This window comes from Pelodiscus sinensis, chromosome 5, assembly GCF_052426305.1.
Source record: "Pelodiscus sinensis isolate ZL-2025 chromosome 5, ASM5242630v1, whole genome shotgun sequence".
Taxonomy (NCBI): Eukaryota; Metazoa; Chordata; order Testudines; family Trionychidae; genus Pelodiscus; species Pelodiscus sinensis.
Window position 1 is genome coordinate 83,047,118 of NC_143056.1, and position 22,286 is coordinate 83,069,403.

At 47.2% G+C, this 22,286-nt stretch overlaps 1 protein-coding gene across 2 annotated transcripts in view; it reads left to right on the forward strand.

Moving 5' to 3' along the window:
• CREB3L1 (cAMP responsive element binding protein 3 like 1) overlaps positions 1 to 22,286 on the forward strand; it is a 76,050-nt gene that overhangs the window by 33,951 nt on the left and 19,813 nt on the right. For both annotated transcript variants that reach the window (XM_006117285.5, XM_006117284.5), the window contains exons 2-4: positions 10,495 to 10,729; positions 17,488 to 17,648; positions 19,460 to 19,538. In XM_006117285.5, coding sequence (XP_006117347.1) covers positions 10,495 to 10,729; positions 17,488 to 17,648; positions 19,460 to 19,538 — 475 coding nt within the window. The remainder of the gene's footprint in view (positions 1 to 10,494; positions 10,730 to 17,487; positions 17,649 to 19,459; positions 19,539 to 22,286) is intronic.

Consider the following 22,286-nt stretch of genomic DNA (forward strand, 5'->3'; position numbering starts at 1 on the left):
AACTAGTCTGGTACCTATTCGACTACTTGCCCTTCACCCCCATCAGCACTGGTTCCCCCCAGCACCATCTCAACAGTGTGGGAGGCAAGCAGGTAGGGCAGAGATGCAACGAGCCAGGATTCGACTGCTGAGTCCCAGTTAGTGCCAGGTCTGAGAGGACCTACTTCCATTGAGCTATGCAGTTTAAATGTAGTAGGAGCTGTGCTGCCTGCTTGTCTGGCGTTCAGTACATTTAAACTGCAGAGCCACAGTGGGACCTCTTATCGACTAATTGTGTAGTCTATACAAATGGTATCGACTACACGATTAGTCAGTTACCCGCCTCTTAACATCCTTAGGCCACTGCAGATTTCCTGTGTGGTCTGGAGCACGTCACTTAGGTTACGTCTACTCTTGGAGCAGCTTGCAGACTAGAGTATGTAGCTGCAGGCCTCCTAGCACCAAACTGGTATAAATAGCAGTGTAGACAATAGAAGGAGGCCCAGGACCTTCCTGGCAGTGGGGGGGGGGGGAGGGGGGGAGGGAAGAGGGGGGCATGAGGCTCCAAACTCTTGCTCTTCCTCTTCCCTCCTGGAAAGCTGGAGCTGGGCAATAGTAAGAGCTGCCAAGGGAGCCTGGACGCCATCAGGCCTGGGTGGAGGTGCAGGAAGCCCGAGAGCAGTCCCCAGATTGTGTCCCTACCTGCAGGGCATGCTGTGCAACACAAATGGAGGGCCTTGGGGTGGAGGGTGGGAGCTAAGAGAAGAAGCTAGTGCCACTGGCACTGCAGCGGCTGTGATTTGTGATGTGGGAGTTCATCAACATGCCTGCCCGAGGCTTGCAGTTTGGAGGGCAATGCAGCACCATGCCCCCCCCCCCACTTTGCCCCTGTTAAAATGTGGGAGGACCATCCCCCCACCCCCCCCACACACACAGTTTCCATGTCCCTGCAATGAAGTACTGCTTAGTGGAGTAAAGACCACCAGGACCTTAGCACATGTCTGGCTCCCCACAGGTATGTCTACACAGCAACATTATTTTAAAATAACTAGCACTACTTCAAAATAACTTAGTCCACGTCTATGCAGCAGGCAGTTATTTTGAAATAATGTCAAAATACTGTCAAGCTGGAGGACTTCTTACTCTAACTCATGTTACCCTCATTGTACGAGGAGCAGGGAAGTCAGAGGGAAGAGTGCTCTATTTCAAAATAAGTGCTGTTTAGACACTCCCAATTTTGAAATAAGCTATTTCAAAATAAGCTACGCAGCTGACATTGGTCAATTTGCATAGCTTATTTTGAGTTAAGCACTGCTGTGTAGACACACCCCACATATCCAAGCAGTGCCTCCCCCATCTACATAGCTGTTTTTAATAGGGTTTAGTGTCCCAATGCCTCCCTACTACAGAAACCTTTCCCAGCCCTCAGTGAAAGCATCCTGCAGAGGCTCAAGCTTTGGCAGAGGGAAGGAAGTCAGGAAAGGCTCCAGTAACTCAGTGCTGCCAGAGCCTTTTCCCCATTGCCTGCCCCTGCCAGAGCCTTTCACAGCTACATATCACAATATATGCAGCCTGCTTTTCACTATAGGGTCAAGTTATACATAACCTACAAGTGGCTGCCAATGCAGAGAAGGCTGCAACCCCCCTGTGCCTCAGTCCCCTGACTATAAAATGCAGATAATAACACTACCTTACCTCTCAGGGGTGTTGTGAGGTATGTTACATTCTTGGGATTATATAAGAACTTAGGATAGACATACGCATAAAAAAAAATTCCTACCTGTAAACATTTGTAAAATAAATAAATGAGTCAGTCATTAGCCGGAAACTGATCCTTTCTAGTTTTATGTGGCCAAAGTGCAAAGGAATCACTAATATCTGAAAGCGATCCTGGGAAAGAGGTACTATGACTTTTCAACTGCTCCTTCCTCTCTATGGGTATGTCTACACTACCCCGGCTACACGCGGCACGGGGTTCGAACTAGCCGGCATTTAAAAATGGCGCCGGCCGGCTTCATGCAAATGAAGCCCGGGAAATTCAAATCCCGGGCTTCATTTGCAATTGCGGATGACTACATTACCCCCGCTAGTTCGAACTAGCGGGGTAGTGTAGACATACCCTATGATATGTGGGGTAGTGGGTTATCCTGTTCCAGTTTACTAATCACCTTCCTCTGATTATCTGGAGTTTGTGTCACATCCAGCAGGACATGTGGCACTTAGCTCTACAAATTATATATCCAGGTCTTTGACACAGATTTAATGGAAGGAACTTTTGCAATACAATGCACATAATAATCACTGTAAAATGTAATGGACAGGGGCCACAACCAAGGAATAATAACACACAGCACCTTCCATCTGAGTCTCAAAATACTGTACAGACAGCACAAAAGTAAATACCACACTTTTACTATGAGGGAGTGGACCCTCTCTGATATTTGTGGTGGTGTGAAACTCCCCTCCTCCCAAGACTATCTGTTAATTGTAATGACAAACTTTCGTACTGGCTGTAGAGCTGTGCAGTCAATCTGTGAAAGTGCAGCATGTTAGGGATTTGGATGTTCTCTGAAGTCTTTCCGCTAAAAATGATAGCAGAAAACCTGGACATGCTTGGCAATCTCTGGGAAAGATTGAAGGCTGGAATAGCAGGTGGTGCTACAGGTCAGAATTGAGGGCCTGAGATAGCAGTGGTGGAGTCTGCAGATCCCAGTCAATTGTATTGAAGTGCTTCCACTGAGCTGCATAGATACTCAAGGAGAATTGTGGGTTAGCTCTGAGGTGTTGGCAGAGCTTTGGGGAGGGACTGGAATAGCAGGGAGCTGCAGGTTTGGATGGGGATGCCTGGGGACTAGATTGGAATAGCTGGGTCAGCAGATCAAGCCTGAAGTGCATTGGAATAGCCAATTAGAGTTTCAGACAACAATAGCAGGAAGAACTGAAGGAGGAAGATGCATGACTGCATTGTGAGAGGGAAGCTTGCATAGCATCTGCCCACACTCTGCCTGGCTCTTGTTAGCACAGTCAGACCTTAACTTTCATGAGCACTAAAATTCACCACATTTTTAAGCAAGTGAAAGGACTGGATAGAAGAGCATGTGGTCTCTTCTTTCTTGGAACGAATAGGAAATCTCTGCTGTGAAGCTGGAGTGCAGGGGATTCATTCCTCAGTGAAAGCAAAGAAGGGAAATGCAGATGTCACAGCTGGAATGGGAGATTTATCTTGGCAAGCAGAGAGGGAAAATATTTTAAAATAAAGAGAAAACGTAGAAGAAACCCCTCCTCATTTGCTAGCCTGCCAACATGTGCAGTACCTCCAACCTGCAAAGGTCTTAAACCCTGGATTTGGCCTATACTCAGCTGTACTGGCTCTTTGCTGGTTCCTCTTTGGAGTGAAACCCCTGAGCTATTTCATAGCAGGAGTGACAAGGCTGTGAGAACTGAACTAAATCTCAAGGGAGACTGCCCCAAGGCAGCTCAATAAGGGATGGGGAGGGGAGAGCCCACAGAAGAGGGGCTGGCAGAGGAGAAATGAGGGACCACGCTCAGGTGACTGTTGAGATGACTGTTGAGTGCTCACATTTGGATGTCTTATGCTAGGTCTTTAAATGTGAGATATGACCACAGGGAGCTTGATATTCTGAGTATGGGGCCTGGGTGAAAACATGTGGTGGAAAGATGTTTGGACAATTCAGTGCGTATGTCATTCACCAAGCTTGGAAGGGTGCAGGAGCCAATTCTCAAAGACTCACACTCTCTCCTTGATGATGATTTGTCTGAATTTGAGCAAATATTCCTGTGGTGTCATTGATGCTTTGGGGATATCTGTGTCTGGAGACACGCTGCTCCATGGCTCCAGCACACACATGCATACATGCAGATCTAATCTCCATGGAACAGTGTTGAGGGGGAGGGGCTGCCAAAGACCATGGTTTGGATCAGGAAATCCTGCACATCATCACCATGGGGCTGCTGTCCCTTGGCTGCCCCCTTCCTGACCGCTCACTGGCAATACAGTGTTGGAAATATATCTCGTGATATTTCTTGGCTGCAGAGCATGGTCAAAGGGAGTGAGAAAGAAGGAGAGCATGAAAGGGAGGAAGAGATAGCAGGAGGGAATGATGTGAAGAGAGGCTGAGCTGTTAGCTTTGGATCCCATCTGGAAAAAGTTTTCTCCAAGTCAATTTCACGCCCCTCCCTTTGGACTGGAATGGTGAAGATCACATTTCCTAGCTGGCTGGTCCCCTCTCCTTAAGCTGGGGCCATTTATATGAAGGTGATTTCAAAAAATCATGAGGGAGATTCTAGCTATGTAAAGCTCACTGCAGAATCCTTCATCATATCACAGCTGAATCCATGAGAGTCTTGGCAGGTCTCACTTAGCAGGAAGATGTTCCCAAAAGGAGATTCTAGAAAGATGCAGTGGGAATGAGATTGTTCTGTGCAACTCCTTATTGTCCTTAACTTCATTCACATCTAAGCCCTCATGAATTCCTTCCTTAGGCCTCACTCTTAATTGTGTGTTTCTGACCTTTGCTCCATTGATCTCCTTACTCCTAGAGCATTAAGTAAAACCTATAAAAACTCTAGTTCTACAATATGGTCCTCCTCTTTATTAGGGAGGTGTGGCCTGCTGAGACTACAGACTCCAATATGCAATATGCTCTTTTCTGACTCAAGTGACCATATTACATACTGGCTTTCATAATTTCCCCAAGACTTCTCCAAATTAAAGGTGAAGGCAGTTGTAAATCTGTTGCCTTTAACATAAATTTGATGAAGTTGTCATGTTCTTGGCCAGATTCCAGAAGAGGCCTTGGGGTGGGGCGTAGAGTTTGAGCATCCTCTGTTAGTTGATTGTATAAGTCTTTATCAGATGTGTTTCAGTGATGTCCATCATCATAGGCTTTGGACTGCCCTTTGCCACGGGATCCAGGATGCCCATCACTGTAGGGTCTGGACATTCAGACTCTATTTTATTTTGCCAGGTGTAGATGGATACATTTACTTCTCAGAAATTTACCAAGTTAATTTTATATAGTGGGGCAGTACAGGAGACCAAAGCCCATCACAAGGGATACAACAGCACTTCTGTGAAGGGGCAGTCCAGTGCCTAGTTGTCTCCAACATAGATATATGCAACTGCAAATGGTCTTATCTCTCCGGGTATGTCTACACTACCACTCTAGTTCGAACTAGGGTGGTTAATGTAGGCAACCGAAGTTGCAAATGAAGCCCGGGATTTAAATATCCCGGGCTTCATTTGCATCTTGCTGGGCGCCGCCATTTTTAAAGCCCTGGTAGTTCGGACTCCGTGCCCGCGGCTACATGCGGCACGGAGTAGGTAGTTCAAATTAGGCTCTCTAATCCGAACTACCGGTACACCTTGTTCCACGAGGAGTAACGGTAGTTCGAATTAGAGAGCCTAATTCGAACTACCTACTCCGTACTGCGTGTAGCCGCGGGCACAGAGTCCGAACTACCGGGGCTTTAAAAATGGCAGCGCCCGGCAAGATGCAAATGAAGCCCGGGATATTTAAATCCCGGGCTTCATTTGCAACTTCGGTTGCCTACATTAACCACCCTAGTTCGAACTAGGGTGGTAGTGTAGACATACCCTCCCACAACCTCTGCCTCCCCTTTATCTCTCTTTCCCCCACCCACTCCGATCCCACCCATTTCTTGCTACTATGTCCTTGCCAGCTTTTCTGGATAAAAGCAACAATTTACAAACCTATGATATTTTTGTGCACACTTTCAGTATATGGGAGTCTGATCCCTGGTGCCATCTTTGATGATAACTGTAATTATCCCCAATCTCAGGGACTGGTCTATCTTAATCACAGCATTCTCTTATGTCTGCTCCCTACACTCTAAGACACCCGAGGATTAGTCCTGAGCTGGTGAGCACTTGGTGAGAGATGAAAGCAGCACTGATGAACAGGCAGAATATTTATGCTTGCTGAAGTATTAAAATAATAGAATCCAGGGGATGGATGTACCCCCGATGTTATTGCCTTTTGGATTTGTAGGGTGGGTATGGATTCCTTTGTCTTCCCCAGCTCCAATTTTCCTTTCACTGTACAAGTTAGCTAAGATCCCTGGAGGGGGGAGGGAGTGGTACCTTGAAAAACAGCCCTCTTGCATCTCTGTAATGACAGCTTTGACTCTGCAGCCACATTTTCAAAAGTGGCTACTCATTCTGAGTCCTGTTATAATTTTTGGGTGCCCAAAAGAAAAAGTGCCCGAAACCAATGGCTGCTTTTGAAAAAAGGTTGTTTGTTTGAGCCAAACAGCTACGACATTTTGAAAAAAATCTCCCCTTCCCTCATTTCTAACCTCTAAATAAGCCTCCTCCAGTAGGTTTTGTCTTAAATCACTGTCATGTCATCACACTTTCTCTGTTTATCCTGCACTTTGGAGACCACTCTGTGATGAGAGATCCTTGTTCTTACCTGTAGGTGGGATGCAGCTATGAGGATTTTATGTGAAATTATTGCATAATTCAGTGCAACTTGTCTCTGACTCTTTCCCCACCCTCGCTCCTTTTGTTAACACAAAGCTGTGGCGGAGATTTGAAACTCACTGGAAACTTGCTGATGATTCTCATAGCACTGTTCCTCCAGCCTTGACACATGGGTAGGTTTGACTATAGCTTTTTCTTTCATATCTTTGCTCACTGTGAAGGGAGCCTGGTATGTCACAGGCCCATACACAGGGGGGTGCAAAGCCACTCCCTCATGGTCACCCAAGTAAGCATGGTTCAACCGGCAAGGGGAAGGCAGGAGCTGCGTGATGCCTGAGCCTTCCTCCCCCATGCTCTGGTCAGCAGGGGAGAAGGCTGGGGCTAAATTCCCCACTTACTTGGGGGACTATGGGGGGGGGTGCAGTCACACCCTTGCAGTCCACATTTACCCCCAAAAAAGCACCCCCCACAGAAATTCCTACATACAGGCCTGTGCCAGAACTCTGGATTCTTTCACTTTCCTACTTACAGCCCCACCCTTATAATTGCACGATTGTCCTTTCTTATCCTGAATTTGTTTGTTTTGTTTTAAAAAGAAAAGTCACCTGCAGGGCAGGTGTGGCAGCATCTGTATGAATATGTGTTCCTTATAGCCAATGTGCTGAGCAGTGCGAACCCCAGATATACTATATAGGAAGGGGTAGAGATGTTCCTTTCCCTGTATGTCTTCCTCTCCTTGCAAAGGGTTATGCTCAGAGCAATTTTGAGTAGTTTTCTGTGAGTTATCCAAGTACAAAAATCCTTGTAGATATATTGATAATGGCCAAGTGGGCTTTACTAAGCTATCAAACCAAATGTGCCTCTCCAAAAAAAAAAGCTTGGAAAAAATTCAATCCTAATGTCCAGTGAGTGGCTGAAAACCAGGGCTTAGAATGAAAGTGCCTCCTTCTCAGCCCTCCCCATTCTTCTTGTAATCTCAAGGGATGTTTGGATGGCTACATGTCACTGGGGTGACTGGAAGGACAGGAGTGAGGACAAGGGAAACAAAGGGACAGAAAACCTAGCACCAGGAGGAAAGCAGGAGTCACAGACTCTAGGGCTGTGTCTACATTGGCAAGATTTTGCGCAAAAGCATTAGCTTTTGCGCAAAATCTTGCTGCCTGTCTACACTGGCTGCGAGTACTTGCACAAGAACACTGACGTTCTAATGTATAAAACCAGTGCTTCTTGCGCAAATACTCTGACGCTCCCGCTCAGGGATAAGCCTTCTTGCGCAACTATTCTTGCGCAAGAGGCCAGTGTAGACAGGCAACATGAATTTCTTGCACAAGAAAGCCCGATGGCTAAAATGGCCATCGGAGCTTTCTTGTGCAAAAGACCGTCTACACTGGCACGGATGTTTTGCGCAAAAGCACATCTCTTGCGCAAAAGCACATGCCAGTGTAGATGCTCTCTTGCGCAAATACTTTAGCGCAAAAACTCTTGCGTTAAAAGTATTTGCGCAAAATCATGCCAGTGTAGACGTAGCCTAGAGATTTTGGAGAATTGCACGCTTAGTGCTCCTTTGTTCCCTGATTTCAAATCGAAGACGGGGCGTGGGAGGGAGTGACCAACTGCAGATGTTCCCTCTGCCTTTTGTGCTCTCCCCAGCTTCTCTCTGTTAAGGTAGGGGGGCTGCCAGCTCAGTCTGTTCCTCTTCCCAACGCTCTCACTGCCAGGGCTATGTTTACAGAAAGATATGGTGTTAAGGTAAAACAAACACACCTTCCTGTTGGAACAGGAACTAATAGAGTCTAGTATCCGGGGTCCCCTGGCCAATTCCTCCCTCAGCTCTGATTAGAGAATGAAATGACTCTCAACACACACCTATAACCTCTTCTACCCTCTAAGGCTCCTCCTGGTACATGGTCTCCTCCCACTGCTACGCAGGCCAGGTCTACATGAGGGGATATGTTCAAATTAAGATATGCAACTCCAGCTACATTAATTGCATAGCTGGAGTTGACATACCTTGATTAGAGCTTTGGTGCAATCCCCATAGCAGGAGGTTGAAGGGAGAAACGCTCCCGTTGACTTCCCTTGCTCCTTTTGAGGAGTAGGAGTACCAATGCTTGATGGCAGTGCCCTCAGCATTTGATTTAGTGGGTCCTTACTACACCTGCTAAATCAAATGCCAGAAGATCGATCCACATTGATCCGCAGGTAAGTATAGCTGTGGAGTCAGAGGTCTGTAATGTATGCGTCTCTCTCTCTAATACTCACACTCACACACACACACACACATACACAATGCAAATGGTAAGGGTTACCTGGTAAGCATCTGTTCAGGGTGACACTTACCGGGTAATGGTTAACTGATACCTGGAAGCAGCTTTGCCAGGTCCTCACATGGGGCTGCCAGCTCCCCACATATCCTGAGAGCCAGCAGCCTCACACCAGGCCAAAAGCGACAGCCCCCCTCCAGTTGGAGTGGCTCCCTCCCGCTCCAGGCATGAGCTGCCCTTGCCAGTGGCAGGGGCTGGAGCAGCCCCTCCACCAGCCCTGTTTTCTTTAATCAGTTAACCGGTTAAACATTATGCTTAACCAGTTAATCAATTAAATGAGATTTTACATCCCTAACACACACACACACACACACACACACACACACACACACACTCCATTGCTTTCAGTATTTCACTTGCTGTGCCTCCTCCCCAGGCCCACAACCCTCGTTCTCCCCTCTTCAGCCTCCTCTAGCCTGCCTAGCCTTTTCTGACTTTGGGTCAGCTCTATTCATACCTTTCAAGACCACTTATGTTATCTAGTCTATTGAATGTATGTGTTCTCTTTCTTTCCTCTGTGAAAGTGTCACTCTGCCAATACATTTTCAGCTGGCTATTGGTAACCATTGTTTTTCTCATTGCCCCAGCAATGTTTTGTTGTATCAAAAAGAAAAGTTAGTGATCTGACTTCTAAATAGGAGTGCTTGTCTCAGGGGAAACAGGTTCTGCATGGGATCAGATTTATTGGCTGTTAGTGGAATGATTGTTTACTGTTAACAGGCAATTTGTGGGGTTTAAATTTAATCGGGAAGCAGAATTTCACAGGCACTAACTGGCCTGAGGGCATTCTCATAGGGTCCACAGAAGGGCTATGGAATCCTAAAGGAAATTAAATACAACATGGGGCCTTCCTTTTATTTTGATCATATTAATGTTTTCTCACTGATAAAAATCCAGGATTGGGTTTTGTTATCCTTGGTACCAGAGTGCCTACTGCTACTTGGAGAACATATGGGAACATTTATGTCACCAAGCGCAGACTTAGAAGAACACAACTTTTTGATGTACTTGCAATTTTTTATCACACAAGTTTTCCTTAAGTTCTTTCTTCTACTAAATAGCATACAGTATAATAAACCCTACGTAGACAGAAAGATGGGTACATAAGGAAGACAGAGAGATAGCTAGTTGGGTGTAGTTAGATGTACAGGCAGTCCCCGGGTTACGTACAAGATAGGGACTGTAGGTTTGTTCTTAAGTTGAATTTGTATGTAAGTCGGAACTGGTACATAATGTAGGGGAAACTCTAGCCAAACATTTCTCCAGAGCTCAGTTTTATTCTCCCACGCCTCAATTCCCTCAGTCCTTTATTCTCAAGCTGAGGTGTCTGCTGAGAAAGGCCGCTCCGCATCTCCTTGGTCTGCTGCGGGGGGGAGCTAGCTTCGCGTCTCCCTGGTCTGCTGGGGGGAAGCAGCTAGTGCGGGGTTGCCTCACCCCGTTTGTAAGTAGGGATCTGATGTAAGTCGGATCCATGTAACCCGGGGACTGCCTGTATAAGACAGAGGGAGAGAGCGGTAGATATATCATTGAGCATTTGAACTGTACCTTATTAATAGCAAGATAATTTTATTTAGCTATAGCACTGATCCGAATAAAGGATGGATTTGTTGTTATTTTTCATCCAAATGATGTGGTTGCTGACGTTTTTATCACAGTTCAGTGGAAGGCTCCCTAGCCCCTATTGGAGTTGACAATAACATTGTCTTTCACTTGGTTCCCTCCCAGCATTTCTCTGAGAATCTGGATCATTTCTCTGAGAACATGGAGGATTTCTCCAACGAACTCTTCAGCAGTTTCTTTGATGATCCAATGTTGGCTGAAAAGAATCCTCTACTGGACATGGACATGGACTTGGACCCTGCTACTCCAGGCATCCAGGCAGAGCACAGCTATTCGCTCAGTGGAGATTCTGCTCCCCAGAGCCCCCTCATGCCTATCAAGACCGAAGATAATGCCAATGGTGAGCACAGGAAACCCATATGCAAATTGCCGTGTTTCCAAAAGATATGCTACATGTGCTAGGAGAGCTGAGGTCTTTGAGCAGAGGTGGGGCCTGCTGGACCCAAGTCAGGCTCCTCTGCACTGGGGCACTGCCTAACTGCTTTGACTTGGTACAGTTGGTCCTCAGATACATTTGTCTGCTGTTTTATGAATTTGCTCCACATTTTTTCTTACATTTGCTACGTCACAACATAATTATTCATTTCCCTTGCTGAACATTAGTCATTTTGATGATTATGGTTTGTGTCTGTGACGGCGCGTCGGGGTTCCCCCGACTCCTGCACCCCTGTAATGGCACGAACAGACTCCACCGGCCAGTAGAATAGAGGGAGTTTATTGCTTCTCCAGGATACAGCACAGCCTAGATGTAATCTGGTTACGGAGCAGGCCTAGGATGCCTCAGCCCCCCTTGAGATGGGGGAGACTGGGCCCCTAAATCCCAGCCCCTTGCTTAGGCTGTTTCCTCCATTATACCAGACAGACAACTAAAAAACTCTCTTCCAGCCCTGCCCCCCAGCCAGGTGTTGGTCTCCGCCCTCCTTCCTTTGTCTCCCTCCCTGGGAGGCTGAGCCTGCATGTCTGGGTTAATACACATTTGGGAGCGTCAGTGAGAATCTCTCATCACAGCGCAAGGGGACCCTGGGTCACAGAGCAGACAGCACCCCCACTACGCCACAGTGTCTCTGTGCGTTGTGTGATCCTGGCAGTTCCTTAGGACCCTGGTAGGTTGGGAGTGCATGCACTGGACTCAAGTCCTTTCCTGGAGCTTACCAGTAAGGTTTTGGTCCGGAAATAGGGAGCATGAGTCTCTGCCTTCAGCCAATGTTGGTGCATGTGGAAAAGTAAGTGGCTTCCTTATGAATGGATCTCTTAGAGGAAGACAGTGAGGAAGAGTTATTTCAAACCCTGTTCTTAAAACAATTCATTTCAGGATAATTCATGATGACTAGATATTTTTAGACCAATCCCAACAGGCAGTCCTGTAATTTGTAGGACTCTGTGGGTGTCCTGGCAGCTGATGGACACCAGACTGCCTGAAAAAGCTGTGTCACTGACTCAGTATATATAAGGGGAAGAAAGCCCTTCCTTTCAGCTAGTGTAAAGGCTGGGATAGAGGTTTCTCCATTGTAGCCAGGAACTATCCCTGCTCTGTGATAGCAAACACCAAGAAAGGAGAGAAACTGCCATCTGCTGCCTCTTTGTTCTTTGCAAATTGCACAGTTACCACCTTTTGGGTCAATGCACACAACTCAGACAATTCATTAGAGGGTCACCAAGTGAAGGCCCTAACATCAGCTCAACAGCTTTTCCTTAACCTTAAACATTTTACATTTAGAAGGGTTTCCTGTCCCTAATTTTAATACTAACACAGCCCTGCAGGGGGCTCAACAGAAGCAGAGTTTCTTGGCCAACTAGTAAAAACCAATCAGGTAAGGACACACACCTTAACACACATGGACTTGAGACATGCATACACTGTAAATAAATAAAATGAGAATAAAGATCATGATGGCAGGATTAGAAGCAAACAGGATGGAGATGCAGTGAGCAGTGAAACACAAAACAAAGAAGATATGTAGTTGTACTAAAGTAACATAGGGTATGTCTACACTACAAAATTAATTCGAACTAACAGCCGTTAGTTCGAATTAACTTTGATAGGCGCTACACATACAAACCGCTAGTTCGAACTTAATTCGAACTAGCGGAGCGCTTAATTCGAACTAGGTAAACCTCATTCTACGAGGACTAACGCCTAGTTCGAATTAAGTAGTTCGAATTAAGGGCTGTGTAGCCACTTAATTCGAACTAGTGGGAGGCTAGCCCTCCCCGTCTTTCCCTGGTGGCCACTCTGGGCACCACCAGGGAAATTCTTCTGCCCCCCTCCCGGCCCTGGAGCCCTTAAAGGGCACGGTCTGGCTACGGTGCCCATGCCAGGTGCAAGCCTGCCAGCACTCAGCCAGCAGACCCTGCACCTGGCACGGCACGAACCAGCCACCCGCTGCCACCCAGCCCTCCGCCTCTTCCCGGGACCAGGCTGGCGGCTCCCAGGAGCCTGCCCGGGGCCGCAAGAGGCGGGCGCCCGCCTGGTCTAGTGCAGAGATTGTGGACCTCATCCACGACCTCCACACTAGGCACAGGAAAGTGGCCGTCTAGGTCAGGAGAGCTGCCAGCCTGGCCACACAGGAGCAGGTTTGCATGAAAATCAAGGTGGTCCAGTGAGACCCCCCGACCCTGAGCCCTGAGCTTAGAACGGCCGTACTGGGTCAAACCAAAGGTCCATCTAGCCCAGTAGCCTGTCTGCCGACAGTGGCCAACACCAGATACCCCGGAGGTGATGGACCGAAGACAATGACCAAGCCATTTGTCTCGTGCCATCCATCTCCAGCCTTCCAAAACAGAGGCCAGGGACACCATTTCTATCCCCTGGCTAATACCACTCCATGGACCCAGCCTCCATGAATTTATCTAACTTCTCTTTAAAATCTGTTATAGTTCTAGCCTTCACTGCCTCCTGCAGCAAGGAGTTCCACAGGTTGACTATTTGCTTTGTGAAGAAGAACTTTCTGTTATTAGTTTGAAGCCTGCTACCCATTCATTTCATTTGGTGTCCTCTAGTCCTTCTATTATGGGAACTAATGAAGAACTTTTCTTTATGCACCCTCTCCACACCATTCGTGCTTTTATAGACCTCTATCATATCCCCCCTCAGTCTCCTCTTTTCTAAGCTGAGAAGTCCCAGTCTCTTCAGTCTCTCTGCATATGGGACCTGTTCCAAACCCCTGATCATTTTAGTAGACTTCCCCTCTCCCACCCTCTCTCTTCCCCTCTCCCACCTCCTTTTCCCAGTCTCCCCGAGTTTTGTTCAATAAAGAGAGTTTCTATTTTTGAACACACGTGTCCTTTATTTTGTACATTAGGAAGGGGGGCTAAGGAGGGGTAAGTGGAAGGAGGTGAGGGAGGAATGGGGTACGAGCCCCCAATGGGGAGGACTGGGATGGCTCTGCAGGCTCCTCGAGGTGGAAGCTCTCCTGCAGCCCCCCGATTGACCTCCCCTCCGGATGGCAGCCTGCGGCAAGTGCAGCCGAGCTGATGGCCGAGTGCTGTGATGTGCCGAGTGTGGGCATTCAGGGCACTCCAAGCCAGGACTGCTTTGCTGTCCCTCATTGAGTTAGACAAGCGTGCGGGGAACCCCTGAGAACTGTCTGTCCGGGGTGAGGGTCGGGTCCCTTTAACCACAGCCTTTGGCTAGCCTGAGACAGCAGCTCCACACTCTAAGTCCTAATCTGATGCCCTGCCGGCACTGCTTCCGGCCATCCTTAACCTCGGTTCAGGGTCCACTCAATGTGGACATGCTAGTTCGAATTAGCAAAACGCTAATTCGAACTAGTTTTTAGGTCTAGATGCACTAGTTCGAATTAGCTTAGTTCGAATTAACTAATTCGAATTAAGTTAGTTCGAATTAGTGCTGTAGTGTAGACATACCCATAGGAACTTGTATCTGAGTTACACTTGTCATCTCTTCTCCTTCCTCCTCTTTCCACATATTGGGATAGCTCTACTTTGACTGTAAGCTCTTTGGGCTCTTTGTATACCCTTGTCTGTATAGTGCTTAGCCATGCACCACTTAAACCAGTAGGACTGAAGTGGTGTGCCAGTCATGCATTACTAGTCAGAGAGTGCAATTCACCTCTGTACAGAGAATGAGTACAAAATACCTTTGCAGCAAGCATAAATAAGTCTCAGCCTGCAGCACTCTCAAAGGAACCTTGGCAGTATCTAGTTTTGGAGCTGGCTATGGCTTTACACATTGGCTTTCTCCATGCTTCCCTGCTGACTTCAAAAACGTCAGAATCCTGCCCATCCCATGCTAGACATCCACTCATTCAGTTAGATTATGAGTTTCAGGTTGCTCATCTGTCTCATGGTCTTGCTGTTCAGTGGAATCCACTTACTTAATGGGTCATGGGTACGAATACAGAACCCCTGGTTCTGGGTAACAGATGATCATTCTGCAGCAGGGAGTGCAGGCATGATTTCATGCCCACAAGCAGGCTACAGGTCTCTAGAGCAGAAGTTGTACATCTGATTACATGAAAGTGGCTGAGCTGTTGAGCTGTAGAGTCCAGTTCTATGCCAACAAGCAGGCTGTGGTTCTAAAGCACAGAGAAGAAAGAGAAATGATTACCCTACATTTAAATATATTCCCCTTCTCTCATTTCTCTTCAGACACCTACCTGCTTTCAGAGGAGTAATGGATTTCTCATGTCTGTTTTGATGGGCCCATATTTTTATACTGCACACACTTTCCCAATATCTGACCGTAAAAGATGTATCTAGAGAAGAGTGCAGAGGCAGAATCTCCTGACACCACTCACAGTTGGATCCAGTCACATCTTAGTGTTACAGGATCATCTACATCTTTGGGATGTCCACTGAGCCTGTGGAATGTAGACGCACCCATGGAAAATGCCTTCTCATCTGGCCCTTAACAACACTTTGTGTCCTGTTCATTTCTGTAACCGATTGCTCTTGCAATAAATTTTGCAGGGTGAGACAGACAGAGGGGCTTGGCATGGGGACAAGAAAAGGAAGGACAGAATGTGCTGGTTTGGATGTTCAGTGCATGGCCTATTTGGAGTGACATTGCTGGGGGATATCCTTTCACCTAGTTCATTCTAGACAGTAAGAGCCCCTTGTTTGCCCTCTTCTGCTTTGATTAGTAACAAGTCTAGTAGCCACAGTGTTCATAAGAATGGCCATAGTGGGTCAGACCAAAGGTCCATCTAGCTTAGTATCCTGTCTTCCAACAATGGCCAATGCCAGAGACCCCAGAGGGAGTGAATAGAACAGGTATCATCAAGTGATCCCTCTCCTGTCATCCATTTCCAGTCCTTGACAAACAGAGGCCAGGGGCACCATTCCGACCCATTCTGGCGAATAAGCATTCACAGGCAGAGGGGGCACCATTGCTCTTTCAGAAAAGGAAATGTAAAACTTTCCAGTCCAGCTTTTACCTTTGTGGCAGAACAGCTAGGTGGAGGGGAAAGTTCATCCAAGTTTGCTGGGTACAGTTGCCTGTGGCCTTGTCACACCCGACCCTCCCCCACTGTTCAAAATACAGGGCCCATCCACACTAGAACGACAATTGTGAATTTTGTAACTGGGTATGGTTTGGCTTCTTTAACAGGTAACAAAGTTCCGCTTGTGTCCACACAGCACCTTTGCTGCCATCACTATTGTGTTATTCATTCACACCTACTAGGATGCCTAATCATGTCTGCATTGGTGCATTCTGGGAAAATCCAAGTAGCTCTCCCATAGTGCCTCAACAGGGACTAGCCAGGGGATATACATAGAGAGCAGCACCAGCAGGGCATAGGGAAGTGCACTCAGAGACTTCCTATTAAACAGAGAGCTGGAAGGAAGGAGGACAAGCCAGACCAGTTACACAGGCACTGTTATGGAGTCCTTTCTACATAGCAGAATAAGTGTGTCAAACTAGGTACAGGAAGACAGCCAGAATAGGCCACTGCCAGGGTGACACACTGTTTATAGCCCTAGTTACTGCTAGAGTTTTAACTACTTTCCGTGTAGGCACAAACTAAATTCTGTGCTGTGCCTCCCAGAAGAACAGTACAGAAAGTCCCAGGAACGGTTTGGGGAAAGGTGGCTTTAATCCACCTTAGAACTATCTGGTTGCTGAGTGCACTCAGGGCTGATTCAGTAGCCCCAACATAAGTGGCTGCTCTGACTTATGGATGACTAAAGGCTACTCTACGGTTCAGGTTGGCCATTTACACCTTGCCCTGGGCATGTCCCCTGCACTGGGAGCTGCAAGGAGGAACAGTTTACAATTGCATACACAGGCCCCATGCAGTTCTAACCTCAAAGGAACTCTCCTGTAGGCTTTTGTGACTCTCCTCTAGGCTTTTGTATTTATAGTTCCTAGCCGCTACCAGAGCAGTGTCTAGAGGCCAGGGTAGTAGCCCAGAATCTGGCATCCGGGTTTGAGCTACCCAGGACATGATTAGAACTAACCCGCACACTGACTGGTGACACGCTGCATTAAAAGCTGTAGTGTGGCAGCCAGTAAGTTTCCAGTGCTGAGATGAAAGAGGAAGAGAAAAGGATTAGGGAGGAGGATGTATGACCTGAAACGGGTGCAGACTTGGTGTCTAAGGAGTAGGAAGGCTGGGACCAGAACTCAAGAATAGAGGCCAAGAGACTTCACCTTGTTTGAATTAACCATTATCTCTTTTTGTCTGAGATCCAGCTCCTGTGATTTCCTGTCATCCTAAATATCTACACCCCAAGCATGCACAAAGAGAGGGGCACTCAGGCCCTGACATGCTCCTCAGAGGGCTTTCCCTCTCCCTCCACACTAATGCCTGCATGGTAGAGACTGCAGCCTCTTCTGGCTGGGAGAGGGGAGCGGCATACATGCATTCCTCTGCACCTGGAGAACAAATGTCAGCATGAGTAGTGTCCCTGAGGAGAGGGATTAACTAATCCCTTACATCTTGAGGGTATTCACACATTTGTGCAGCACCAGTGCCTATCACATATCTCAATGGAGAAAGAGTCATCCATATCCCCTATACACATTGGAAAGGGGCCCTTTGCAGATAGAGAAAACTCTCTTTCATTGATGTGCTATGGCTGGTGTCCCAAGAAGCTTGGTGGGGTTTGATTCTCACAGTGTGCTTGTTTCAGACCTGGAGAGTGGCGTGTGGGCCCTTGGACACAAGCTGTGTTCCATTATGGTGAAGCAGGAACAAAACCTGGTTCCAGAACTTCCTGAATCCCAGCTTGCAGCCAGCTTAGTGCCAGCGCTGAACCTCAACCCACTGCAGAGACTGCCGGCACCTGAGGAGGTGAGCCTATTTCACCCAGAATATGGGCCTGGGTATGTGTCTGTTAACTGGAACTTCCCAACAACAAACCCCGACTGTGTCTTGGCTCTGTGGGCCCCTTAGCTGCCATTATAGGGTCCTTCTGGGAAGGGGGCTGAAGTTGAAACAAAGTTGATTCCCAACTATTTCCTTATTACTAGCAATTTCTCCCTTGAAATAACTAGTAGAATGGTGTTAACTCCCCCGTATCCCTATTTTAATGAAAAGAGCAAAAGGACCAAAGAGCACATACTCCTCCTGTGTCGACATGGAGGGTATGTCTACACTTGCACCCTAGTTCGAACTAGGGATGTAAATGTAGGCATTTGAAATAGTAAATGAAGCCAGGATTTAAATATCCCGCGCTTCATTAGCATAATCTTGGTCACGCGCTGTTTCGGAACCCAGCTGTTTCGAAAGTGAAAGCGTGCTCTGGGCTGTGTTAGTTCTAATCAAACCCCTTGGTTCGAACTAACATTACTCCTCATTTTTTGATGGGCTGAATATGAGCCTGCTGCTTCTCAGTCCTGCCCCCAGCTCTGCCACTCACTTGTCATGTGGCCTTGGGCCCCTCACTTCCCAAACTGAACAACGGGGATAATGACCCTTCTTTGAGGTTCCAGTGCTGCTATTTGTGAGGTTCAGGTGAATACCACCTGCAAAGTGTTAACAATTGTTATGAATATTTCCAAGAACTGGGGGACCAAAGCTCTCATCCACGCCCAATGTCCTTACAATGACCCTGAAGAACACTTTTGGATACATGCTCCCCTTGGTGACATGCAGGTCACTTGAGGGCTCAGTTTAGCCCTGGCTCCTGTGGGGTTCTTCTGAGAGGGGAGGTTTGTCCAATCTTGCTTGGTGCTGAACTATCTTGTACCTTGTGACCCATCAGATACAGTAGATCCTTTCCTGGTTTATCTTCCTTTTTTGACTCATGCTGGGCGACTTCCCTTTCAGACAATTCTATTAAACAAATCAGCTCTTCAAGCCAGAAATGCACACAAACTTTCTTCATTATTTACACTGCGTGAACTCCCTGTGCCCTCAAATGCAGATCGGTTTTGTGTGCCTGACAGCTGATAGGACCCTCCCTCAGCTATGTTTACAGACTGGGGGAGTTTGCAATGTGACTGTTCAGTGTAAAATCTCTCAGTCTTGCCTGTGCTGGAATGGGGGAAGGGAGGCTGGAAGCAGAGGGGCAGTTCAGTCCAAGCTGGGAGCACCATGCTGTTCATGTTAACTCTTAATCCCTTTGATGAGAAACAGCTGTTCAGAGGCCCTGGTGAAAGCCCTGAGCCCTAGAGTGATTTTACTCTTTTTCTTAAAGCCTGTGTACATTCTCACAGCTCTGATTAAGGCAGATCTAGGAGAGGCATCCCTCTTAATTCAGGGGAGCTGTTTAAATAGTGTTTTTGCAGCCTTGAGCTGGGCTAATGGCCACGGAGGTAATAGTCTTCCTGCAGAGATGCTGCCTTGTCATTTGCAGTGGCAGCATGGTTGTGGGTGGCTTCCCCTCCCTCAGCACATCTACATGTTTGTATTTGGTGTGTCAGGCACAGGGAGAGATTTTTGACATGACTGTCTACATGCTGTCGGTTGCCAGTGTACCTGTTGCTAGTGCCGGAGCAGGCTGGTGGGTGGGCTCAGGGGCTCAAGGTGGAATGTGGCAATGTAGAGAACTGGTAAAGCCATGGCCACAGCCAACACTCTGCCAGGGCTGTTTGTGAAAGGTGGGGAAGGGAAGCAAAAAAGACACTGAGAGATAGCTGTGCACTCTTGCTTTTTCACAGGCACCTGTGGAAATGACTCCACCACCCGTGATCAAAGCTGAGCCCAGGGAAGTGAACCAGTTTTTAAATGTACCAGCAGGTAAGAAAATAGAATCAGCCAGCTGGTACTTGTTCCAGTCCCGGATCCCTTCAGTATTGCACAGATCTGACTGCAAAGCTAGTCACTCCAAGACACGCACATAGGCACACTAAACAACTCTCCTACATTGATCCTTTAGCATAGAATAACATCAGGCAGGCTGAGATGAGTTACCATGGATCCCCTATCTTCATGCAGAATGACCTGTGTTCAGATACAAGCGGAATTACAGCATGTCCAGATTGACACATACAGAATTATTTGCAACTTCTATGCACAAGAAACTGTCTTACAGCTGGAAATATCTATGAGAGATCTGAGCATTGAAAGCCTCACAGGGACCTTGGAGTTATCCAAAAACAACCATCTGAAAGCCAGGAAATTCAGAACTCAGTTTAATTTGAAAGGAACTCAAACATTTGAAGTCTGAAAATGCACAATTAAGGCGTCATTAAGAATTCTGACTGTCCCAGAGAGACACAGCCTAATCATGCTCCCACATAGAACTCAGCCTGGAGGAGTGGAGTCAGTCCTGTGACCCAGAGGTGAAGCAGTTCTCAAGCACCAGGTGCTAGATTACGATACCGAGGAACCAGAGCCACTAGAGTGCACTAAGTACCATGGCGAGTGTGTGAGCCCCTGAAATGCTTTAATAATACTGCCTGACTCCCATATAGCGCTTTTCATCAAAATGCTCTACAAAGGAGGTCGGTATCTTTATCCCCATTTTACAGATGAGGAAACTAAGCACAGAGTGGTACTCTTCCCCTGGAGACCTCCCTTTGCCTGTGAGTGTGTACTAGGCAAAGGGGAGGGTCGTTTTGGAGCAGCATAGCTGAGCCAGGGCACAGCAGACTTTGCATGCTGTTTTGGTCCTGATACCAACCCATCATTGTGGTATCTGGATACCTTGTAAAGATCCCCAGCATTTTGGCCAACTCCCTAATGGTAGCAGAGTCAGTTCTCTGGAAGCTGGCTTGATTCAGACATTGCTAATTTAGCCCTGAATGCTTTTTGACACATGTTTTCTAACATCTCTGATTTTGTCTGGGGCACTAGATTTCACCAAGTCCTATTAGGCTACATCTACACTGCAACACTATTTCAGGATACTGGAGTCTCCTGAAATAGCTATCCTGCATCTTCACAACAAGCCCGTTATCTCGGGCTTGCTATTCCAATGTCCCTGCAAACCCCATTCTACGAGGAGTAAGGAATGTTTCAGAATAGCACTTTTTTTCGAAATTTGGTGCCGTATAGACAGTGCCAAATGGTGAAATAAGCTCTTTTGAAATAGCATCAAAATAAGTTATGCAATTTGCATAGCTCAAATTGTGTATCTTATTTCCAGCTATGGTGAAGTATAGATGCACCCTTAGAGAACTCATTTTATAACCATGATTGTAGGAATACATTAGAAGGCCAATGGTACTGCTGCAGGCGCTACCAAATGTGGGACATGTTCTGTTCCCGCCGAGACAGGGGTTTTGAGGCTCAAATTGGCCAGTCATGTGAAATCAAGGCTGTTGCATGGTCTGTCACACTAATTAAAACAAACAAGCCTGCTTACAGATATCACACACCTAGAGCACATCAAATGGGCTGCTTCTGTGAACATCAGTACAGCTGGCCTCCTTGGTAACAATGGCCATCATCAAATTCACAGTATCCCATCTCCTCAGAGTGCCTCCTCCCTAAAGGTCTAGGAAGAATGGTGGGCCTTGCAGCTTGGCCAGCTTAACAAACAAAAGGTGAGGCAGCTGGAGCAGGAGATATATCCACAGAGTAATATCCTATGCAGGGTGCCACAGTGAACAGTTCCCTCTCCTTTAAGCCAAATGCATGGCAGCATAAGGTATTTCTTTGGGAAGCAAATTCTGGTCACTTCCTCCCAGCAGGGACTTTGTTCCAGTCCCTGCATTCATATCCCCTCCACAGGGGCTTTATCACTACCTTAGCCCTGGGGATTTCCCTTCTCTCTCACCCACACTGTGTGTGAGCCAGTACTACTGAAAATCAAGTTCTCAGAGGACTCCCTTGCACTCTGTTAGGCTAGGTCTACACTATAGGGTTTTTTCAGAAAAAACTTTGCAAATTGACTCCGCAATTTGCATAGCTTTTTCCAATCGCTTTTCCGGAAGAGGCTTTTCTGCCATTTGGCCCAGTTTAGATGGGGCCAGATGGTGAAAAAGCCTGCTCTTTCAGTGGAACCCTTATCCCTCGTGGAACGAGACATATAGTGCTCCCCAAAAGAGCGCATTTGCTCTTCCACCAAAAAAAAACCAACAACCAAAAAACGGAAGAGCAAATGTATTCCTTGGACACAGTGGAGTTTTTCCGTGATACCCTACAGTGTAAACATACCCTAATTACATAAGAACAGACTCCCAGTGTCCAAGGTTTCAACACCATTTGGTCTAGCTGTCCCTCCATGTGTACAGAGGGGTAACTGCATCAAATTTCAGGGACATTGTAGCAGTGCTGCTTTAGCATGGGACCACCACTGCTTAAAAGTGGCCAGGCCCTGCCTCCCCCAGCCTCTGAGTTTTGCAGTTTATGGAACTTTGAACAAGTGTTCACCACCACAACCCTTCATCCCTGCTATCTGGCACCATTGACTGCAGCTGTATGGCATGGGCGGAGAGGCACTGCTGAAATGTTCAACCCCAAAACTTGCTGGGACTGAATTTTTCAAGTGGCAGCTGATTTTGAATGTCTCCGACTGAACATTCAGAAACTGAAGTGCCC